General features: G+C 44.1%; 1 protein-coding gene across 2 annotated transcripts in view; it reads right to left on the minus strand.

Moving 5' to 3' along the window:
* Positions 1-24052, minus strand: part of SLC7A3 (solute carrier family 7 member 3) — a 208994-nt gene that overhangs the window by 96130 nt on the left and 88812 nt on the right. For both annotated transcript variants that reach the window (XM_056537883.1, XM_056537884.1), the window contains 2 exons: positions 17965-18127; positions 17666-17784 (listed from right to left, as the gene is read on the minus strand). In XM_056537883.1, coding sequence (XP_056393858.1) covers positions 17666-17784; positions 17965-18127 — 282 coding nt within the window. The remainder of the gene's footprint in view (positions 1-17665; positions 17785-17964; positions 18128-24052) is intronic.

Raw genomic sequence — 24052 nt, forward strand, 5'->3', positions numbered from 1 at the left:
AAAAAGAAGGATAGAGAAAAAAGAAGTGAATGCTTAGAAAATGTTAGTTCCTGACAATCGAAAAGATATTTGGATATATAGTCTGAAAAAATAAATATAAGAAATATATAAAAGGAAAGAAAAAATAAAGTGATTACTGTGATGTCTGACTTTGTGAATGTGTTCAGTGGGAAGTGATACAAGAATGATAAATTTGAAATATAAAAAATATGAAGAATGTTAAAAATACTACAAAAGGTCACGAAAATTGCAAAATGTTAAAAATATATATGTATAAAAAATAAATAAAATATAAATGAAGATATATAAAAATATATAGAAAAATGTAAAATGTGGAATAGCTTACCCACACCCCCAGCGCTACCCATCCATCCTCAGCAACTTTATGCTCCTCCATTGATCAAGAAACAATCACAGCAGATATCCACACAGTACCCTCAACACCCCTACACAGCACCATGCTCCCCACTGCCCCACCCACCCCCTGAAAAAGAGGATTAGAAGAAAAAGAAGAAGTAGCCACACAGTCCCAACCACCTTCCAAGATAGGAAAACTACAGTAGAACCAAGCGCCATCATTAATTTAAGTAGTATTGAACTTATGCCAGCTCAAAGTCCCTGTTAAATAAGGGCCTCAAATTTGCCCCCATGTACCCGTTAAATAGAGCATATATTGGCACTGAAACATTTGTTAGACACTTGTGTCTTAAGAAATATTTCATAAAACACCCCATCACATCCAAACCTCTTAACACAGATCCCTACACTCCCTACTACCAATTGTACCCTAAAGTCCAACTTTTATCCCAGACAAGAAGCTGGTCCATCTATTAATGCTTTTAAACATGCGGTTTGTCACATATACCAACAAAGCTAAACACCAATTCCAATCTCAGAGAGATTAGCCATCACAGAGCTACAAGAAAATGCAAAAATCACTATCCGCCCTGCGGACAAGGGAGGGGGCATAGTAATTCTCAATACATCTGATTACAATACAGAATGCCTCAGACAACTAGCGGATGATAAAACATATCAGAAACTAAATTAGGATCCCATTCAACATTCCTACGAGCGAACTTAAGATTTTATGCGAAGGTGTTAAAGCCCAAAACATTTTAACAGATAAAAGAAGCCAAATTCATTTTAGGGACACAAGAAAGATTGCCAGTTTTTTATTGTATACCAGAAATCCATAAAAACCCAACACACCCCCCTGGCCATCCCATAATCGCAGGAATGGGATCATTAACTTCAAACCTCTCCCAATATATAGATACATTTTTGCAACCACACGTCCAAACTACTCCATATTACCTTAAGGATACAACACAAATAGTACAGTTGATTGAAGAATTTCCATGGAACCCCACTTACACGCTAGCCACTTTAGACATAAGCTCTTTGTATACAGTTATTAAACATGAACTAGGACTAGCTGCTGTTAAACACCATCTTTTAAATGCACACATTTTACCTGATCAAGTGACTTATTTTGGATGCTATTTATTTCATTTTAACACACAATTATTTTTATTTTGAGGGGAACACTTTTTACAGACAAATGGAACAGACATGGGTATCAGATTCGCGGCCTGCTACTCTGACACCGTTATATGAACGATTTTTTTTATTTGGAACAGGCCTGAAGGTGAACCTTAATACTCAAATAAATTTAACTACAAAGTAATCACCAAAAATGTATTCTTTATTACACAAATAATAAACAAAAAACTTAAAATCCCATTTTCCCATAAAAACACATACACATAGGACAATGTTTAAAATAATGGATGGGGGAACATCCTGGCAAGTATTATTACAATAATTTATAAATGCACACCCTCAAAGATATGTGGCTGCTTAACTACTTACCGTATATACTCGAGTATAAGCTGACCAGAGTATAAGCCGAGACCCCTAATTTCAACCCAAAATCCCAGGAAAAGTTATTGACTCGAGTATAAGCCTAGGGTGGGAAATACATCATCCCCCCTGTCATCATCCAGACCCGTCATTAACATCCTCATCATCATCACCGCCTGTCATCATCCAGACCCTCATCATCATCACCTGGCATCATCCCCTTGTCATCATCCCATACATCCCCCCTTCATCATCCCCTTGTCATCATCCCCACCCCCCTTCATCATCCCCTTGGAATCATCCCACACCCCCCCCTTCATCATCCCCTTGTCATCATCCCCACCCCCCTTCATCATCCCCTTGTCATCATCCCCACCCCCCTTCATCATCCCCTTGTCATCATCCCCACCCCCCTTCATCATCCCCTTGTCATCATCCCACACCCCCCCTTCATCATCCCCTTGTCATCATCCCACACCCCCCCCCTTCATCATCCCCTTGTCATCATCCCACACCCCCCCTTCATCATCCCCTTGTCATCATCCCCATCCCCCTTCATCATCCTCTTGTCATCATCCCACACCCCCCCTTCATCATCCTCTTCTCATCATCCGCCCTCAGTGGTCTTCAACCTGCGGACCTCCAGAGGTTTCAAAACTACAACTCCCAGCAAGCCCGGGCAGCCACCGGCTGTCCGGGCTTGCTGGGAGTTGTAGTTTTGAAACCTCCGGAGGTCCGCAGGTTGAAGACCACTGCGGCCTTCGACATCATCCAGCCCCCTCTCACCCCCTTTAGTTCTGTACAGTACTCACCTCCGCTCGGCGCTGGTCCGGTGCTGCAGGACTGTCCGGAGAGGAGGTGGTCCGGTGGGATAGTGGTTCCGGGCTGCTATCTTCACTGGGGGCGCCTCTTCTCCGCGCTGCGGGCCCGGAATAGAGGCGTTGCCTTGACAATGACGCAGAAGTACGTTGTCAATGAACATATCTCTGCGTCGTTGTGAAGGCAACGTGACTATTCTGGGGCCGGGCCCGAAGCGCTTAGAAGAGGCCTCCCCGGTGAAGATAGCAGCCCGGAACCACTATCCCACCGGACCACCTCCTTTCCGGACAGTCCTGCAGCACCGGACAAGCGCCGAGCGGAGGTGAGTACTGTACAGAACTAAAGGGGGGGGAGAGGGGGCTGGATGATGTCGAAGGCCGCAGTGGTCTTCAACCTGCGGACCTCCGGAGGTTTCAAAACTACAACTTCCAGCAAGCCCGGACAGCCGATGGCTGCCCGGGCTTGCTGGGAGTTGTAGTTTTGAAACCTCTGGAGGTCCGCAGGTTGAAGACCACTGCGGGTGGAGAGTTCACTCGAGTATAAGCCGAGGGGGGTGTTTTCAGCACGAAAAATCGTGCTGAAAAACTCGGCTTATACTCGAGTATATACGGTATTATATAATAAATATTGCAGCATATGTATAGGATCTAGTGCAAAACAGGATGTAGCCGCATTACTAAATACAAGTGCTGACAAATAGACCAAATTATGAACATTGCAGCATATAAATAGGGCATAGTGCAGCATAGGGCATAGCAGCGTTTACAAAATGCAAGTGCCAGCAGCAACCTTAATAACAACACTTGGGACTTAGCATTTACACCACATATCAGCAAGACAAATGTTGAATTCATTGATCTTTTAATCACTTCTACCCCTACTAAATTAGTGTGCAGTACATTTAATAAGCATACAGCGAAAAATAGCTTCATACTATTTTCAAGCTGCCATCTACCTCAATGGCTCCTTAAGATCCCTACAGTGGGGATCAAAAGTTTGAGCAGCCCAGGTAAAAATTTGTATTAATGTGCATAAAGAAGCCACGGAAAGATGGAAAAATCTCCAAAAGGCATCAAATTACAGATTAGACATTCTTATAAAATGTCAACAAAAGTTAGATTTTATTTCCATCATTTACACTTTCATAATAACAGAAAGCAAAAAAATGGTGTCTGCAAAAGTTTAGGCACCCTGCAGAATTTATAGCATTCACTGCCCCCTTTGCAAAGCTGAGACCTGCCAGTGTCATGGTTTGTTCTCAATCATCATCTGGGAAGACCAGGTGTTGTCAATCTCAAAGGTTTTAAATCCCCAGACTCATCTGACCTTGCCCCAACTATCAGCACTTCTAAGCAGTTGTCTAGAAATCTGAAACTAAAAATAGTTGATGCTCACAAAGCTGGAGAAGGCTATAAGAAGATAGCAAAATCAGGAACAGTGGAAGTTAAAGCAAGATCTGGAAGACCAAGAAAAATATCAGACAGAACAGCTCGCAAGATTGTGAGAAAAACTATTCTAAACCCACATTTGACTGCACAATCCCTCCAGAAATATCTGGCAGACACAGGAGTTGTGGTACACTATTTCACAATAAAGAGATACTTGTACAAATATGGTCTTCATGGAAGAGTCATCAGAAGAAAATCTCTTCTACGTCCTCACCACAAAAATCAGCGTTTGAACTTTGCAAATGAATATATAGACAAGCCTGATGCATTTTGGAAACACGTTCTGTGGACCGATGAGGTTAAAATTGAACTTTTTGGCCGGAATGAGCAAAGGTACGTTTGGAGAAGAAGGGGAACAGAATTTAATGAAAAGAACCTCTGTCCAACTGTTCAGCATGGGGTGGATCAATCAGGCTTTGGGGTTGTATTGCAGCCAGTGACACAGGGAACACCTCACAAGTAGAAGGAAAAATGGATTCAATAACATTTCTGCAAATTTTGGATGCTAACTTGATGCCATCTGTGAAAAAGCTGGAGAGGATGGCTTCTACAAATGGATAATGATCCTAAACACACCTCAAAATCCACAGGGGATTACATCAAGAGGCGTAAACTGAAGGTTTTGCCATGGCCTTCACAATCTCCTGACCTCAACATAATTGAAAATCTATGGATAGACCTTAAAAGAGCAGTGAGTGACAGACATCCCAGAAATCTCAAAGAACTGGAAGACTTTTGTAAGGAAGAATGGGCAAAGAATCAAGCAAGAATTGAAAGACTCTTGGCTGGCTACAAAAAGCGTTTACAAGCTGTGATACTTGCCAAAGGGAGCAGTACAAGATATTAACTCTGCAGGGTGCCCAAACTTTTGCAGAAGCCATTTCTTGTTTTCTGTTATTTTGAAAGTGTAAATGATGGAAATAAAATCTAACTTTTGTTGACATATTATAAGAATGTCTAATCTGTAATTTGATGCCTTTTGGAGATTTTTACATCTTTCCTTGGCTTCTTTATGCACATTAAAGGGGTACTCTGGCGCTTAGACATCTTATCCCCTATCCAAAGCATAGGGGATAAGATGCCTAATCGCGGGGTCCCGGCGCTGGGGACCCCCGTGATCTTGCACACTCTGGGGACTGATTTTAACGGGGTGCGGTGTGCAAGATCATGGGGGTCCCCAGCAGTGGGACCCCCGCGATCAAGCATCTTATCCTCTATCCTTTGGATAGGGGATAAGATGTCTAAGCGCCGGAGTACCCCCTTAATGCAAATTTTTACCGGGGGTGCCTAAACTTTTGATCCCCACTGTACCAGCTAGTATAGACGGCTAAGAAGAAATTGTACACAAGATGAACAATATCAAAAAGAGGCACAAGAACTAACCAATAAATTCCTGAGTAAAAATTATCCCAACAAGAGAAAATTGAAAATTTAGATAGAACAGATTTTTTTCCAGAACCAACATCATCCACAAACAACTGACAACACAATATGTTTAATCCTTCCCTTCAATCAGGACCATAAAAAAATTGAGACAAATATGTTCAAAAAATTGGCATTTATTGTTACAGGATAGATATTTAGAGACATCATTAGGCGTCTAGCCCGAGAAGTCACCTACCATCACCCCCACTGTGGACACACAGCAGGACTTATATCCTAGGAGCCTCTGACTAGAGAAACACGCTTCATCAGGAACTCTTTCTGCTCCGCTGGCCAGCCCCAGCAAGGACGACTACATCCAGCCCACAATCGGCATAGCTGGTAAGAAGCACACAGTGCCAAACTCACATTGCGCTGGGTGATAGCGAGGTCCCGAAGCGGAGGATTACAATAACTGTGGACAATCAGCCACAACCCCCGCCGAGTTTGAAGCCACTCATACTGTAGCCCTGGGCAGTCAGGATAGAGTGGGCTACAAACAGGGGGAATCCAGCGCTGCCAAATGCTGCGACTAAATATTATCTACTGCTAACTAACTTATTTCGGCACGGTGCCGTCCCTGCCAAGCTATTGACTATACATAATCCATCTCCAGTTGCGGAGAAAATATCCATATTTACAGCATTTGTAGTGCAAAGACTTAACTATTTCCGTGTCCAGTTCGAATTATATTTAATAGGGGTATTATTACCTAGTGTTGTTTTTATATATATCTTCAGTACAGTTCTCATAGTGTATTTATATATTATATTTTATATCTCGTGAATAGCCTGAAGCAAGGGCCCTGCTAAGGACCCCACTCCACTAAGATTATTTAAATAAATGCTAAATTGGAAACTCTCTCTTATTCTCCTTTTTTATTCTTTTTATACTCTTTTTATTTTCTTCTGTTCTTTCTCTTATCACTCACCCCTAGCCTAGAAGGACCGTTAGCCATTTTGTCTCCACTTGCATTGGGTTTTTGTGCAACACAGTATCCTCGGCTTGGGCACGTTTTATGTTGAGCTCCCATTTATTTTTTAACTTTAAATTTATAAATACCAGTATATGCAGCCTATTAGTGTTAAAATAGTAAAAAAAAATCTTTATTTAAATTTCATGATTTTTGCATTGTAAAAAAAAAATTACTAATTATATCGGCTTACTTTTACTATGTACATGAAGGCAGTGGCGTTGCGACCCGGGTGCGGGGGGTGCGGCACGCATCGGGTGACAACAACCTAATGGGGTGACACCAAGACGCTCCGCAGCACCCCCCATCTGTGCCCGACCGGCCTCCTCCCCCCCCCTGCGCTGTGCGGTGCGCCTGTCCGTCAGGCGCACCGCACAGCGCTGCCTCCCGCTCCTTTTTGTGCCCCGCTCCGCTCTGGCTCACCTTCAGTTGGTCCGGGATTTGCGGGCGTCACATGACCATCAGGACGTCACGCTGAATTCAAGGACGCCGGCCCCAGAGCGTGACGTGACGTGTCACGTGACGGTACGCGGCTCACAGGATTACCGCGCTGAGTGAGTAGATGTTATATCAATCTGCCTACTGGGTCTGGGGGGAGGGGAGGGGGTTAAACAGGGGGGTACTACCTTCTAAGAGGGTGGGGGGATAGGGTTAATCTGGGGGGTACTGCATTCCTATGGGGGGGGAGAGGGGGTTAATCTGGGGGGTACTACCTTCCTACAAGGGGGGGGTTAAACTGGGGGTACTACCATCCTATGGGGGGGTGTTAATCTGGGGGTACTACCTGCCTACTGGGGGGGGAGGAGGTTAACTTGCCCTCCTCCAGTAGGCAGGTAGTACCCCTAGATTAACCCCCTCCCTCCAGTAGGCATGTAGTACCCACAGATTTACTCCCCCCAGTAGGACGGTAGCACCCCCAGATGAACCCCCCTCCTGGGTTAATCTGGGGGTACTACATGCCTGCTTGAGGGAGGGGGTTAATCTGGGGGTTACTACCTGCCTGCTGAGGGGAGAGGGTTAATCTGGGGGTACTACCTGCCTGCTGGGGGGAGGGGGTTAATCTTGGGTACTACCGGCCTACCGGGGGGGGGGTTAATCTGGGGCCCCGAGTAGGCAGGTAGTACCCCCAGATTAACCCCCCCCCCAGTAAGAAGGTAGTACCCTCAAATTAACCCCCTCTTCCTGCCAGTAGAAAGGTAGCACCCCCAGATGAACTATATGGGAACTATACTGCACCTAATGTGGAGAACTATACTGCACCTAATGTGGGGAGCTATACTGCACCTAATGTGGAGAACTATACTGCGCCTAATGTGGAGAACTATACTGCGCCTAATATGGGGGACTATACTTCACCTAATGTGGGGGAACTATACTGCACATAATGTGTGGAACTATACTGCACCTAATGTGGGGGAACTATATTGCACCTAATGTGGGGGAACTATACTGCACCTAATGTGGGGGAACTATACTGCACATAATGTGTGGAACTGTACTGCACCTAATGTGGGGGAACTATATTGCACCTAATGTGAGGGAACTATACTGCAACTAATGTGGGGAACTATACTGCACCTAATGTGGGGAACTATACTGCACCTAATGTGGGGGAACTGTACTGCACCTAATATGGGGGAACTGTACTGCACCTAATGAGGGGGAACTGTACTGCACCTAATGTGGGGGAACTATACTGCCAACCTAATGTGGGGAACAGGTTTATGTTTACTGTTCTATGGTTAGTATGTTATTATGTTTTATTATTTACTTTATGTACATTTTCTACCAAATTTTTTTAATACCCTTTTGCACATTTTATTTATGTTCAGTAGCTCTTTCTAAGGGTACTTTCTAAGGGTATTTTCATGTTCAGTACTGGGGGGTGGCGCGGCCGGGGGGTGGATGTGGCGTCGGACTGGGGGGGGGGGGTGTGGTCGGGCTGGGGGGGGGGGGGGGAGTACCGGCACCTCTTTTGGCCCACTTAAAGCATTGTGTGTGACTCTGTGTGTATGTAGCTAGAAAACGAGAGGGGAGAAAAAGGTGCAGGGGGCGCTCCCTGAGAGGATTGTATTCACTGATGTGCACCCTCCACCTCACCAACAGTGATATACCGACCTTGGAAGAGGCCGCACTGGGACCTGTGCAGCCCTAGTATTGGATGAGCTGCTGCTCTCCCACCGGCAACGAGCTCCTAAATAAGGAGCCGATATGCAATGTGAGGAGAAAGGGTGAAAAGAAGCCGGTACAATGGAGCCGCTGCTCGAATGGTGAAATTACTGAGAAACTCAGGCGGTGCAGGATAACGATTTTTATTTATATAAATTGGGACAACGCGTTTCGGCATCCACTGATGCCTTCCTCAGGTCCACTTAACAATTCTAAAATAATAAAAGAAGGTATATCTGTATATCTCAAACTGATTATATACATACATCTTGATCAAAAAACACATGGACGGTGTTAGGTCTGGTATACAAGATATGTAGGATATAAAAAGAAACATATAAAAATAGTATAAAAAGAAAAACATTTTCTTGGGGACAGTGAATCTGTAATTTTCTATCCATGTCTAGGGAATCGCCAAAAAGTACACACACAGAGAAGAACAGGGGGCGAAGGAAGTACAGATCAAGAAATAAATAAATAGATACATCCATATAAATAGATTGGCGGTGTCCCAATGGCTGGTCTATGGGCTGACAAAATGAGTAGGTAGGTGTTTGAATGGAATGACATGCATAAAACATAGATGGTAAGTAGAGTTTTTCAATGTAATAAAAACAATTAAAAGCATGGTCTTATATCTATATGTATATATTTTGTATTATTTGGGACGTTCCAGGGGGAGAACGGTTGGAGAAATAAAATGTCAGGATAGTGTCAAAAAAGGACTTACCCCATATTTCTATGTTCAATGTGGGAGAGCTGGAGAAGGGAGGCAGAAAGTTGAGAGTTAAGGGTAAGTCTGAGTGGGTGATGGATGTGGTGGGGTGGGGAGACAAAGCATTACTAGTCTCTGAGGGAAGGCAAAACCGTTACCTGGAGGATGATCCTGTCTTGGCGTCTGCACCGCTGCTGGTCTGTGCAGTATGCTGGGAGCGCGCGCTTATGTACGTTGATATCGGCGCGTCACTTCCGGTGGGTTGTCTCGGCAACCACAGACGCCGGACTGGAGCGATGTGCGCCTGTCAGCTGATAAGCTGACAGGAGGATCGCAGTGATGTGTTGCGGGCCGATGGAGGTGCCCGCTGTTGAGGTGAACAGCGGACACAGGGGCCGGTGCCTGGATTATTGAAGCGATGCACTCCTGTCAGCAGGATCGCTGGTGTGTGTTGCGGACCGCTGAGTGTGCGAGGGCATGGAGGACCGTTTATGTGGATCACTGGGGCGATGCGCTTCTGTTGGTTGGTGGGCGGTGATGTGGGGTATGTGATTGGGAGAGATGGGGGTGACAGGGGTGGGGATGGGTGTGTGATGTGACAGTGTGCTGGGGGCACTGTGGGGGAGGGGGGATGGAAGGAGGGAGGGGAGGAGGGGGGGATGTATGGAACTGATGGGGTGTCTGGTGGTGGGGGGGGGGATGGGGATATGAAGGCATGTGTGATGGATGGGTATGAGGGTTGAATTCATATTGAGAAATATGGATGAACCCGTATGGATACATGTGGGATAGATGGGCTAGGGTGTGAATAGTTAGGTAGGCAAAAAAGGGGCGAGAGCTGCTGATGTGTGATTATGATATGTTGTACTGTCATAAGATATCAAGGGAGTTCATCTGGCTTTTTAAAGTTCAATGCACTCATTTAGTCCATCTGGCTGGAGGCAGTGCATTTTGTAGATCCAAAATGCCTCTCTTTTGTTCAGTGTAGCTGTCCTATTTTCTGTGACGGGTGAGATTTGGTCAATCAGAGTGATCCTGATTAGGTTGAAATCTTTGTTGTGTTTTTCGGCCAGATGGCGGGAAACGCTGTGTTTTTGGAACCCAATGGAACAGTTGTACCGGTGACCATTGAGTCGTTTTCGCAGGGCTTGGGTGGTCCTCCCTATATATTGGAGGCCACAGTTACATTCAATTAGATAGATGACGAAGGTAGATCCACAGTTGAGATGTGATTTGATGGGAAAGGTGGCGGCAGTGATCCTTGAGGTAAAAGAGGTAGTGTTGTGACTGATATTGTTGCAACAGAGACATTTTTTTTGTCTGCATTTGTATGACCCCATTTTCATTGGAGTTATTGTGGGCTGTGAGTTGGTGGCACACTTCTTCCTTAAACGTCTAGGAGCTAAAAGATTCTTCAACGAGCTAAAACACTGAAGAATCTTTTAGCTCCTAGTCGTTTAAGGAAGAAGTGTGCCACCAACTCACAGCCCACAATAACTCCAATGAAAATGGGGTCATACAAATGCAGACAAAAAATTGTCTCAGTCACAACACTACCTCTTTTACCTCAAGGATCACTGCCGCCACCTTTCCCATCAAATCACATCTCAACTGTGGATCTACCTTCGTCATCTATCTAATTGAATGTAACTGTGGCCTCCAATATATAGGGAGGACCACCCAAGCCCTGCGAAAACGACTCAATGGTCACCGGTACAACTGTTCCATTGGGTTCCAAAAACACAGCGTTTCCCGCCATCTGGTCGAAAAACACAACAAATATTTCAACCTAATCAGGATCACTCCAATTGAAGAAATCTCACCCGTCACAGAAAATAGGACAGCTACACTGAACAAAAGAGAGGCATTTTGGATCTACAAAATGCACTGCCTCCAGCCAGATGGACTAAATGAGTGCATTGAACTTAAAAAAGCCAGATGAACTCCCTTGATATCTTATGACAGTACAACATATCATAATCACACATCAGCAGCTCTCGCCCCTTTTTTGCCTACCTAACTATTCACACCCTAGCCCATCTATCTCACATGTATCCATACGGGTTCATCCATATTTCTCAATATGAATTCACCCCTCATACCCATCCATCACACATGCCTTCATATCCCCATCCCCCCCCCACCACCAGACAACCCATCAGTTCCATACATCCCCCCCTCCTCCCCTCCCTCCTTCCACCCCCCCTCCCCCACAGTGCCCCCAGCACACTGTCACATCACACACCCATCCCCACCCCTGTCACCCCCATCTCTCCCAATCACATACCCCACATCACCGCCCACCCACCAACAGAAGCGCATCGCCCCAGTGATCCATATAAACGGTCCTCCATGCCCTCGCACACTCAGCGGTCCGCAACACACACCAGCGATCCTGCTGACAGGAGTGCATCGCTTCAATAATCCAGGCACCGGCCCCTGTGTCCGCTGTTCACCTCAACAGCGGACACCTCCATCGGCCCGCAACACATCACTGCGATCCTCCTGTCAGCTTATCAGCTGACAGGCGCACATCGCTCCAGTCCGGGGCGTCTGTGGTTGCCGAGACAACCCACCGGAAGTGACGCGCCGATATCAACGTACATAAGCGCGCGCTCCCAGCACACTGCACAGACCAGCAGCGGTGCAGACGCCAAGACAGGATCATCCTCCAGGTAACGGTTTTGCCTTCCCTCAGAGACTAGTAATGCTTTGTCTCCCCACCCCACCACATCCATCACCCACTCAGACTTACCCTTAACTCTCAACTTTCTGCCTCCCTCCTCCAGCTCTCCCACATTGAACATAGAAATATGGGGTAAGTCCTTTTTTGACACTATCCTGACATTTTATTTCTCCAACCGTTCTCCCCCTGGAACGTCCCAAATAATACAAAATATATACATATAGATATAAGACCATGCTTTTAATTGTTTTTATTACATTGAAAAACTCTACTTACCATCTATGTTTTATGCATGTCATTTCATTCAAACACCTACCTACTCATTTTGTCAGCCCATAGACCAGCCATTGGGACACCGCCAATCTATTTATATGGATGTATCTATTTATTTATTTCTTGATCTGTACTTCCTTCGCCCCCCTGTTCTTCTCTGTGTGTGTACTTTTTGGCGATTCCCTAGACATGCATAGAAAATTACAGATTCACTGTCCCCAAGAAAATGTTTTTCTTTTTATACTATTTTTATATGTTTCTTTTTATATCCTACATATCTTGTATACCAGACCTAACACCGTCCATGTGTTTTTTGATCAAGATGTATGTATATAATCAGTTTGAGATATACAGATATACCTTCTTTTATTATTTTAGAATTGTTAAGTGGACCTGAGGAAGGCATCAGTGGATGCCGAAACGCGTTGTCCCAATTTATATAAATAAAAATCGTTATCCTGCACCGCCTGAGTTTCTCAGTAATTTCACCATTCGAGCAGCGCCTCCATTGTACCGGCTTCTTTTCACCCTTTCTCCTCACTCTGTGTGTATGTGACTCTGTGTGTGTGACTGTGTGTGTGTGACTCTGTGTGTGTGTGTGTGACTGTGCGACTCTGTGTGTGTGTTTGTGCGACTCTCTGTGTGTGTTTGTGTGACTTTGTGTGTGTGTTTGTGTGACTCTGTGTGTGTGACGCTGTGTGTGTGTCTGTCTGTGAGTGTGTGTCTCTCTGACTGTGTGTGTGTTTGTGTGTGTCTCTCTCTGTGTTGTATGTGTTTTTTTTTTTTTTTTTTTTTTTGGGGGGGGGGGTTTGAACCAGCGATCTAATTTGGGGAGACTTTGACCCATTGTGGGGAACCTGCAAGGTAACCTGTGGTCTAATGTGGGGAAACTACTACCAAATATGGGGAGTCTATGCTACCTAATGTGGGGAGTCTATGCTACATAATGTGGGGAAACTGCTACCTAATGTGGGGAATCTGTGCTACCAAATGTGGGGAGTCTATGCTACCGAATGTGGGGAATCTGTGCTACCGAATGTGAGGAATCTATGCTACCTAATGTGGGGAAACTGCTACCTAATGTGGGGAATCTGTGCTACCTAATGGGGGAAAATTGCTAACTAATGTGGGGAATCTGTGCTACCTAATGTGGGGAAATTGCTACCTAATGTGGGGTAACTGGTACCTACCTAATGTGGGGGAACTGGTACCAAATGTGGGGAATCTATGCTGCCTAATGTGGGGAAAATATGCTACCTAATGTGGGGAAACTGCTACCTACCTAATGTGGGGGAACTGCTGCCTACCTAATGCTCCCCCCCCCCTGGCAGTAGCACCCTCATCATCCACCAGCAACACCCCCCCCCCCCCCAGCAGTAGCACCTCCATCAGCAGATCCTGATGGTGGATGATGGCGGTGCTCCTGCCAGGAGGATGATCCTGCCGATGGATGATGGGGGTGATACTGCCAGGGGGGATGGCCAGTAGCACCCTCATCATTCTCCAGCAACACCCCCCCCTGTAGTAGCACCCCCATCATCCACTAGCAACACCACCAATACCCCCCTCCCGTGGTAATAGCATCAGCTAACGGATGTTGAGGGGTGTTACTGCTGTTGTGGTATTATATTCAGAGGGTGCACTGTATGGCAACGTTATATTCAGAGGGCGCAATTTGTGGTAGTATTATATTCAGAGGGTACAGTATGTGGCAGATTTATATTCAGAGGGTACAGTATGTGGCGGTATTATATTCAGGGATACAGTATGTGGCAGATTTATATTCAGAGTGTACAGTATGTGGCAGATTTATATTCAGGGGTACAGTATGTGGCAGATTTATATTTAGAGTGTACAGTATGTGTTGATATTATATTCAGAGGGTACAGTGTGTGGCGGTATTATATTCAGAGGGTACAGTATGTGGCAGATTTATATTCAGAGTGTACAGTATGTGTTGATATTATATTCAGAGGGTACAGTGTGTGGCGGTATTATATTCAGAGGGTACAGTATGTGGCAGATTTATATTCAGAGTGTACAGTATGTGTTGGTATTATATTCAGAGTGTACAGTGTGCGGCGGTATTATATTCAGGGGTACAGTGTGTGGCGGTATTATATTCAGGGGTACAGTATGTGTTGTTATTATATTCAGAGGGTACAGTATGGGGTTAGTATTATTTTCAGTGGGTACAGTGTGTGGCGGTATTATATTCAGGGGTACAGTATGTGGCAGATTTATATTCAGAGTGTACAGTATGTGTTGGTATTATATTCAGAATGTACAGTGTGTGGTAGTATTATATTCAGTGGGTATGGTGTATGGAAGGTTTATAATCAAAGAGTATAGTGTATAGTAGTATTATATTTAGAGGATACAGTGTCTGGCAGGTTTATAATAATACTTGTTTTCATATAGAGGATGAGGATCCGCTGACATAGTGAGGAGACGTCTGGGCGTCACATTCTGCAGAGAGAAGTTTTAGCTGGACCAGGCGGTATGTACCATCTGAATTAGATAAGGGAAGACTATAGAGAAGATGTCACCTATAGTCACTGATATCATTGTATATTCTCCTCTCTATGTCCTATCAGAGCTTTAGTCGCTTGCCAGTTCTACAGTTAGGTCAGTGAAACTACAACTCCCAGCATAACCTCACCACTGCTCAAAGTGGTACTCTACTGGAAAACATTTTTTTTAATCAACTGGTGATACAAAGTTAAACAGATGTGTAAATTACTTCTACTTAAAAATCTTAATCCTTCCAGTACTTATTAGCTGCTGTATAAGCAATTCACAGGTAGTTCTTTTCTTTTTTAATTTCTTTTCTGTCTGACCACAGTGCTCTCTGCTGACACCTCTGTCCATGTCGAGAACTGTCCATAGTAGGAGAAAATCCCAATAGCAAACCTATCCTGCTCTGGACTGTTCCTGACATGGACAGAGGTGTCAGCAAATAGCACTGTGGTCAGACAGGAAAGAACTACACAACTTCCTGTGGAGCATACACCAGCTTATAAGTACTGTAAGGATCTTAGTATTTAAGTTATTTAAAAATCTGTTTAACTTTCTGGCACCAGTTGATATAAAAGTAAATGTTTTCCAGTGGAGTACCCCTTTAAGTAATTCTGGGAGCTGTATATTTAAATGGTGAAAACTTCTTTAACACTTTCCTATTCTGTGGCAACTGGTATATCTGATTATTATACTGGAATTTCTCACACTGCACTACAACAGTGGTGTCTGTCACAACAGGCTAAAAACTTGGGGGTAGGGGGTAGGTATGGGGGTGACACCATTTTCTACCGCACCGGGTGACACCAACCCTAGCAACGCCACTGCATGAAGGACAACTTGTGTCAAAAAAACTAAGTCAGAATTATCATGAATGGCAAAACCTTACTAGAGTTATTCTCTAATAAAGTTAATCATCCCCGATTTGAAAAAACAGGCCTGGTCTTTCAGGGGTGTACAGGTTTACTTGTATTGGTCCTTGCTCTGTGCAGTGATGACAGCAGGGTGCCACAGCCGAGATCCCGTGGGTCCCCAGTGGCGGGACCCCTGGGATAAGATGTCTAGGGGCGGAGTACCCCTTTAAGGTGTTAAACTGTAATTGCACTGCAATTCCCATGAGGTGCCTTTTTTTTTTTTTTTTTTTTTTTTTTTTTAAGAGTTCTGCTTTCTGAATCCATCTATTATTCATCCTGGAAATTTGTTAATAAATACACAACAAAAAGTTGAAAGGCAGTGGCCCTGATTCATCAAAAGTGTGAGGGAAAAACAGCTTAGCTTTCCTGTCTTAAAGGGGTTATCCACCATAAGGTGATTTTAGTATGTACCTTGCAGACAGTATGGACATGCTTAGGAGGGATCTGCGCTTGTCTTGGGGCTAAATGGCTATGTTGTGAGATTACCATAACACTGTGGCTAGCTTTTTGTGAACTGGTATTACCTTCCACACATCAGCCACCACACCCTTAGAAACATAAATGAGCTGCATCCATTGAAAAGACCTGTGGTTTTCAATCAGGGTGCCTACAGCTGTTGCATTAGTTACAGAATGATCTTTCTCCCACCATGTGATCCCTCCACCCATTGAAGCAGACAGGCTCCCTGTCATCAGCTGACTAGTGAGTCAGGTCTTGGCTACATTGCAACCTGGGAAAAATCTGAGACAACAGTCATTTTGTATGATGTTAAAAATAAATATTGGGGTGAAAATCACATAAGAATTGTGAGAAAACTGTCACACACAGGTACAGACACTATATTATGAACTACACTAACTTTACAGCCCCTATAGCATAGTCTAATAAATAAATAAAAAATCCTGGAATACCCCTTTAACCACTTAAAGGGGTATTCCGGTGGAATTTATTTTTTAATCCACTGGTGCCAGAAAGTTAAATGTATTTGTAAATTGCTTCTATTTAAAAATCTTAATCCTTATAGTATTTATCAGCTGCTGTATACTACAGAGGAAGTTTTTTTTCTTTTTGATTTTTTCTGTCTGACCACAGTGCTCTCTGCTGACATTTCAGGAACTGTCCAGAGCTGGATAGGTTTGATATGGGGATTTGCTCCTGCTCTGGACAGTTCCTGACATGGTCAGAGGTGTCAGCAGAGAGAACTGTGATCAGACAGAAAAGAACTACACAGCTTCCTCTGTAGTATACAACAGCTGAAAGTGGAAGGTTTAAGATTTTTAAATAGAAGTCATTTAGAAATCTGTTCAACTTTCTGGCACTAGTTGATTTAAAAAAATAAAATTTCACCGGAGTACCCCTTTAATGCTATAGAACGTCCTATCTGCCGACACGTTCCTGCATTAGGACGTATACAAATGCCCAACTGATCCCCAGCTCTGTGCGACATGGTGCAGGAGATCGGTGGTGGGACCCGGCTGTCAATCACAGTTTAAATCCTTCTGGAACATGGCAACACAAAAAAAAAGGGAGGAAAAAAAATAAAGATTTTGTTGTGAAAAGGAAAAAGAACATAAAAAGCTATATAAAATGAGTATCGCCATAAGCGTCTGACCCACAGAATTTTTACTGTACAGTGAACACGAAAAAGGCCAAGACTTTTAGAACTTTAACAAGATTTTGCAGTTCTTGCACATAAAATATTGGGTGTTTCAACAAAAATTACCACTATATGGTACAATATGTCAAGAAAAAAAACATTTTCAGAATCGCTTCACTCAGAAAAGCATTTCAAAGTTATTACCACTTAAAGAGACACATATGAGATAAGGTAATAACTTGCGGAATTCTTTTATTCATACCCACCTGTTGTGGCAATGCAGTCAAATCCCACAAATGCATAAAAGCATGCTGCTGCTCCGGATACAGATCCACTAAAACCAAAAGGCAGAAAACCTCCAGAACCAAATTCTTGGAGACTGAGGCTGAAAGCATAGTGAGCAATGGTTAGAAATAGGTTTTGTAGCATTACAGAACTGCTATTTAGAAGTGGTGCTCATCTGCCAGTCTTACATACATTTTCATAATGTACAAGACATATGAGAAATTACAGTTCACTTCATGTTAAACTATAACAATTATGCCATCTGAGTAAACATTCTTACCTGCCATTCGTGATATTATAAAAATCTTCCTTCATAAGACTCCAGTTTTTGACATCACCTTTTAGAAAGCCAGACAGTATGACAAAAGCCAACACCAGTAGATTGACACCAGTGAAGATCTTGTTAACCAGTGCTGATTCACTAACACCAACGGCCAATAACACTGAAGAAAGAAATGTTTAAAGTGACCATCATATTTTTTGCTACAACTTTAAAGGCCAGTAAACAAACGAAACCTCATATTTTAAGAACTGTTACGCTATGTTCACATGTCAGAATTTCTGGACGGAATTTCACATTGGAATTCCGCACAGAGATTCCGCAGCAGGGATCTGCTGCACTGTGCACACAGAAGAAACATCTGGCGCGGAAAATCTGATTGCCATGTCTGCGAAAAGAATGAACCTGTCCATTCTTTCTGCCGACTCCACACAGAATTGTAAACATAGCCTTACTGCCCAGGTGGACAGGAACAGGTCCAACACCCCAGGCTAAGCTATGTTTTAATCACGTGATTTGCCGATGTTTCCCATGGTTCTTGACTGAGATCATGAAAGAACATAAATAAAATGAACACGGCAATTTCTGAAAAGATCTAGTTTTACTTACCAATGTTGGTCACCCATAAAAAAATGGGTTTGGAAGTGCAACTTAGGCTGCTTTCACACTCTAAAATTCATCGGTTAAAAGATGCGTTATAAACATCCGTTAGAAAAGCTTTAAAAACGGATGCTAAATGTCCGTTACAAAATCCCATTCAAGTCTACGGGATTTTTTGCTTATCCGTTATGACCTGTTATGGCCCGTCATGAATAACGGACGTTAATTGTGACGGAAGAAAAAAACAGCACATGCACTAATTTTTCTTCCGTCACAAGAAACGGGTAAATTAACGACCGTTATTTTTAACATTGAAGTCTATGGCAAACGGATGAGCCTTTATGTCATCCGTTTGCACCCGGTTTATAATATCCGTTATTACTTCTGAGCATGCTGAGCAGACTCCTGCAGTGCTGAGGGACTACTACTACTCCCATCATGGAACAGACTTGTTTCCATGATGGGAGTAGTAATTCCTCGGCTGCGGAGGCTACATTAGTGTTTGTACTACAACCCCCATCATGGAACAGACTCTGTTCCATGATGGGGGTTGTAGTACAGGGGCTGAGGGATTGATCGCACCGGGTTTCACTTCTGAGACCCGAGGCGATTAGAGGTTATTAAACAGGGAAGCAAGCAGCATGCTGTGCCCCCCTCCGATGTACGATGTATTTACTGTACTTTCATTTTTAAATTCCCCCCTGGGAGCCCTGAATGGGCGGTACTGAGGAGCACTGCGTTGGGGAAAGATATATAGAATCGCTGGGGGGGGGTATCTATCTGGCCCCCACAGCGCTTCTATATCTCTTGCCCCCTGCAGTGCATTTATATATTTCCCCCCCCCCCCCACAGCGCATATATCCCCCCCCCCCCCACAGCTGCCGGGGGCTTATGATAGCGCTGCGGAGGTGGGACAATATACGTATGCCCTGCGGGGACAATATATAAATGCGCTGTGGGGGGACAATATATGTATGCACTGCGGGCGCAAGATATATAGAAGCGCTGTGGGGGCCAGATATATATACCCCCCCCACCGATTCTATATATCTTTCCCCACTGCAGCGCTTCTATTTGAAAACCCCACCAGGAGCCTTGAATGGCTCCTCAGAACCAGCCATTCAGGGCTCCCAGCGGGGGAATTTAAAAATGAAAGTACAGTAAATACATTGTACATCGCAGGGGAGTGCAGCATGCCGAACGCTCCCCTGTTTAATGACTTCTAATCGCATCGGGTCTCAGAAGTGAGACCCGGTGCGATCAGTCCCTCAGCCCCTGTACTACAACCCCCATCATGGAACAGAGTCTGTTCCATGATGGGGGTTGTAGTACAAACACTAATGTAGCCTCCCCAGCTGTCTGCAGCCGGGGTATTACTACTCCCATCATGGAAACAAGTCTGTTCCATGATGGGAGTAGTAGTAGTCCCTCAGCACTGCAGGAGTCTGCTGATGTCACCTCTTCTGAGCATGCTCAGAAGTAATGACGGATATTATAAACCGGGTGCAAACGGATGACATAAAGGTTCATCCCTTTGCCATAGACTTCACTGTTAAAAATGATGGCCGTTAATTTACCATTTCTTGTGATGGAAGAAAAATTTGTGCATGTGCTGTTTTTTCTTCCATCACAATTAACGTCCGTTATTCATGTCGGGCCATAATGGGTAATCAAAAAATCCTATAGACTTGAATGTGATTTTGTAATGGGGAGCTACTACTCCCATCATGGATAGAAGTCTGTTCCATGATGGGAGTAGTAGTAGTAGTCCCAGCTGTGGGAGTCTGTAGACAGAGGTGATAAAACGGCCATACAGGAAGGATGTTATAACGGGTCTTAATGGATGAATATTTATTCAGCTGTTAGCACCCGCTATTTCATCCGTTATTATACATCTGTTTTTACATAGAAAACGGGTGTTTAATAACGGATGAATGCTCAAAGTGTGAAAGGAGCCTTAGCCCCATTTCAACGATAACACAATTTATTTGCATTACAGGAGTTTTTTTTTATAGAGAAAAACTTTGGATGGCCTATGCAGTCTTAGTCTGCGCTTATCATAATGTTCATCCAACTTCAACACATGTATCAAGGTCCCAGTGTGCCAAAAAATCTATGAAATGTACCTCAATAAATCAAAAAATTTTATACACAAGAGAAAGTTTAAAGAATAACTGAAATAACTAAATAATAAAGCATAACTGAAACGTGTATTAGCTGCCTATCCGACAAAGCTAATTGATGAATGTTTGTAACTCATTTAGTGAAGAAAAAACTTATTTTGTATGGACACAAAGAAATCCCCAAATTTCTGTGCAGGAATGTTACATTTCATGTGTTTGGGCATGAAATCAAGTAGTGTACAAAAAAGCCATTCAGTCTTCAATCTCATAATGATCATAAGTTTCCCCACACACTGCTGACCTGAGATCCGACTCATGTTGCTCCAGAATAGCTTCTGTAGCAACACGAGCTCATTATTTCTTATTCATTTTTGCAGAGGAAGCACAACAAATTCTAATGCCAATTAACGGTGTATAATGTTACTTGTCAGGCCCAGAAATTTGTAAAAAAAATAATGTGAATAACTGAAAACCAACTTTTCCATGTTTCCAGAAATTTCATCTGTATTCCTTGCTCTTCATATGCAACAACGCTATGGCCAAAGTTTTAGTGACTCTCTCTCTGATCAAGTCAGTGGTGATAAATATTTGTCACTCATATGGACACCAGAACTTCCTGTAACATTTCTTTTTATTCTCCATAGAGAATTATTACATGCAGTCTTATAGCACAGCAGTGATCAATGTTATCTGCGCTCCATTGCTACAGCCTGCCATAGCTTTCTGCAGCAAAGGAGCTCTGATCGGATAGCAGGGAAGCAGATAAGGGACCTCCCGTTGTCCAAACAGCTGATTGGAACTTGGCTATTTCGCTGCAGGTGTCCCGATTAGCTACCCTGAGCTGCTGGGATGTGTTTTCCGGGACTTTAGATGCCACAATCAACTTTGATCGCGGTGTCTACAGGGCTAATGCCGGACTTCTGTCCTATCGGACGATAGCAGCCAGAAACCAACCCAGTATGAAGTGCTGTAAGCACCTGAACGCGCTTCATAGAATGAGAGCAAGCACAGGGTGCACCAGGGGTGTGGAATTTTTTTTTTAAACTACTTGTCCAAGGGACTAAAACGGAGCAGAATCTACTTGTCCCTCATAACAATCCACTTGTCCTGGTAAAAATTATTGTAACCCAAATAGTATGTAAATAAGGTCTTTTCTTAATAAAAACTTGATAGGCAGACCAGTATGTCACCCCATTAGGTGGATAGGGTCCCTGATAAGTAAGCCCACCCCATTAAAGGAATACTGCAGTGCAAAATAACAGATCCTGACCGCTAGGGAACTCCTCCCCCCCGATCTCTTGTAAGGGGCCCCGGCAGGAATGGGGGCTTGTCCGCATGACGCAGCGGCCGACAATCCCCCCCCCCTCCCTTGTATCCCATAGATACATGGAGGGGGCATTTCAGTAGCCGTGTCATGCAGGGATGGAACATTCCCTTCATGCTGTCTGCTGGGGCCTCATACAAGAGATGGGGGGGGTGTCCCAGCGGTCAGACCCCCGCGATCTATCACTTATGGGGATAAGTTATTTTGCACTACAGTATTCCTTTAAGTAGTTAGTCCCCCTTCAGGTAGGTATGTCCCTTTATCAGGTAGGGATCAAATAGGGCCCCCTGCGCCATTATGTTACCCCCCCTCTGATGCTCCCTGTGCCATTATATTTCCCCCCTCTGATGCCCCCTGCGCCATTATATTTCCCCCCTCTGATGCCCCCTGTGTCACTATATTCCCCCCCTGATGCCCCCTGTTTCATTATATCCCCCCCTCTGATGCCCCTGGTGTCATTATATCCCCCCCTCTGATGCCCCCAGTGTCATTATATTCCCCCCCTCCTCTGATGCCCCCAGGGTCATTATATTCCCACCCCCCTCTGATGCCCCCTGTGTCATTATATTCCCCTCCCTTCTGATGCCCCCTGTGTCATTATACCCCCCTCCCTTCTGATGCCCCCTGTGTCATTATACCCCCCTCGCTTCTGATGCCCCTCATGTCATTATATTTCAAACCAACCCCCCTCTCCTCTCCCACATTATTTACCAAAACTCCCCTCCTCTCTGATCCCCTGCTACCTGTACTCCGGCCCCATGTGTGCTCCGGCTGGCTCAGGGGCTCGGCGGTCACTTTTGTTACTGGACCATTAAGAATATAGTTTTGCCCCTGGTGATCAGGCAGGCCCTCATATTAGGCAAGTTTATCTCACTCACTCACTCTGAATTCACACAGGTCCGCTCACACTGTTACTGTACTTACATCTGCCTGCAGCAGTCTATAACGAGAATTCCTTGCAGGAATGTGCGCAATAGGTGACGTCATCACAGGCGCCCCACGGGACGTTAGCGTCCCGACGTCCTGATCTGCGTATGTGATGACATCACCAATAGCGCATCCCCGCAAGGAAGTCTCGTTATAGACTGCTGCAGGGAGATGTAAAAAAAATAATTTTTATTTCACTGTAGATTTTGTGGGGAAATGATTAAAGGTGTACTACCGTGGGAAACTTTTTTTTTTTTTTTTTCAATCAACTGGTGCCAGATTTGTAAATCACTTCTATTAAAAAATCTTAATCCTTCCAGTACTTTTTAGGGGCTGTATACTAAAGAGAAATCCAAAAAGAAATGTATTTCCTGTGATGTCCTGACCACAGTGCTCTCTGCTGACCTCTGCTGTCCATTTTAGGAACTGGAGAAAATCCCCATAGCAAACATATGCTTCTCTGGACAGTTCCTAAAATGGACAGCAGAGGTCAGCAGAGAGCACTGTGGTCAGGACATCACATGAAATGCATTTCTTTTTGGATTTCTCTTTAGTGTACAGCCTCTAAAAAGTACTGGAAGGATTGAGATTTTTTTTATAGAAGTGATTTACAAATCTAAATGGAGAATATGTCCGGCACTGCAACTGCTGACCAACTGGATATGGTGGACTAGGATGTGCGGTTCGGGAAAACAGTCTGTTGCCGGAGGTTTATACCCCCCTGTTGATCACTCTCCCTATCTGTTGTATGTGAGTATTTTGCATTAAAGAAACTTATTGCTGAAGAAGACCGGTGAGTGCCGATTGTTTTTCCATACTCTCTCAATATTGATTTACAAATCTGTAAAATTTTCTGGCACCAGTTGATTTAAAAAAAAAAAATTAAGTTTTCCACGGTAGTACCCCTTTCCTTTAATGTCATTACACAGTAAAATTGGTGACGAAAAAATAAAGACCTTATATAGGTCTGTAGGTGGAAAAGTTATAGCGTTATGATTTTTATAAGGTGAGGAGGAAAATAGCGCAAAAATGAAAATACCCTTAAGAGGTTAAAATTGTTCTGACCCCCTATTACTGTTTTAAGCTAGGTTTCTACACAGGTTTTTTTCTGCTG

This window comes from Hyla sarda, chromosome 9 (assembly GCF_029499605.1).
Source record: "Hyla sarda isolate aHylSar1 chromosome 9, aHylSar1.hap1, whole genome shotgun sequence".
NCBI lineage: Eukaryota > Metazoa > Chordata > Amphibia > Anura > Hylidae > Hyla > Hyla sarda.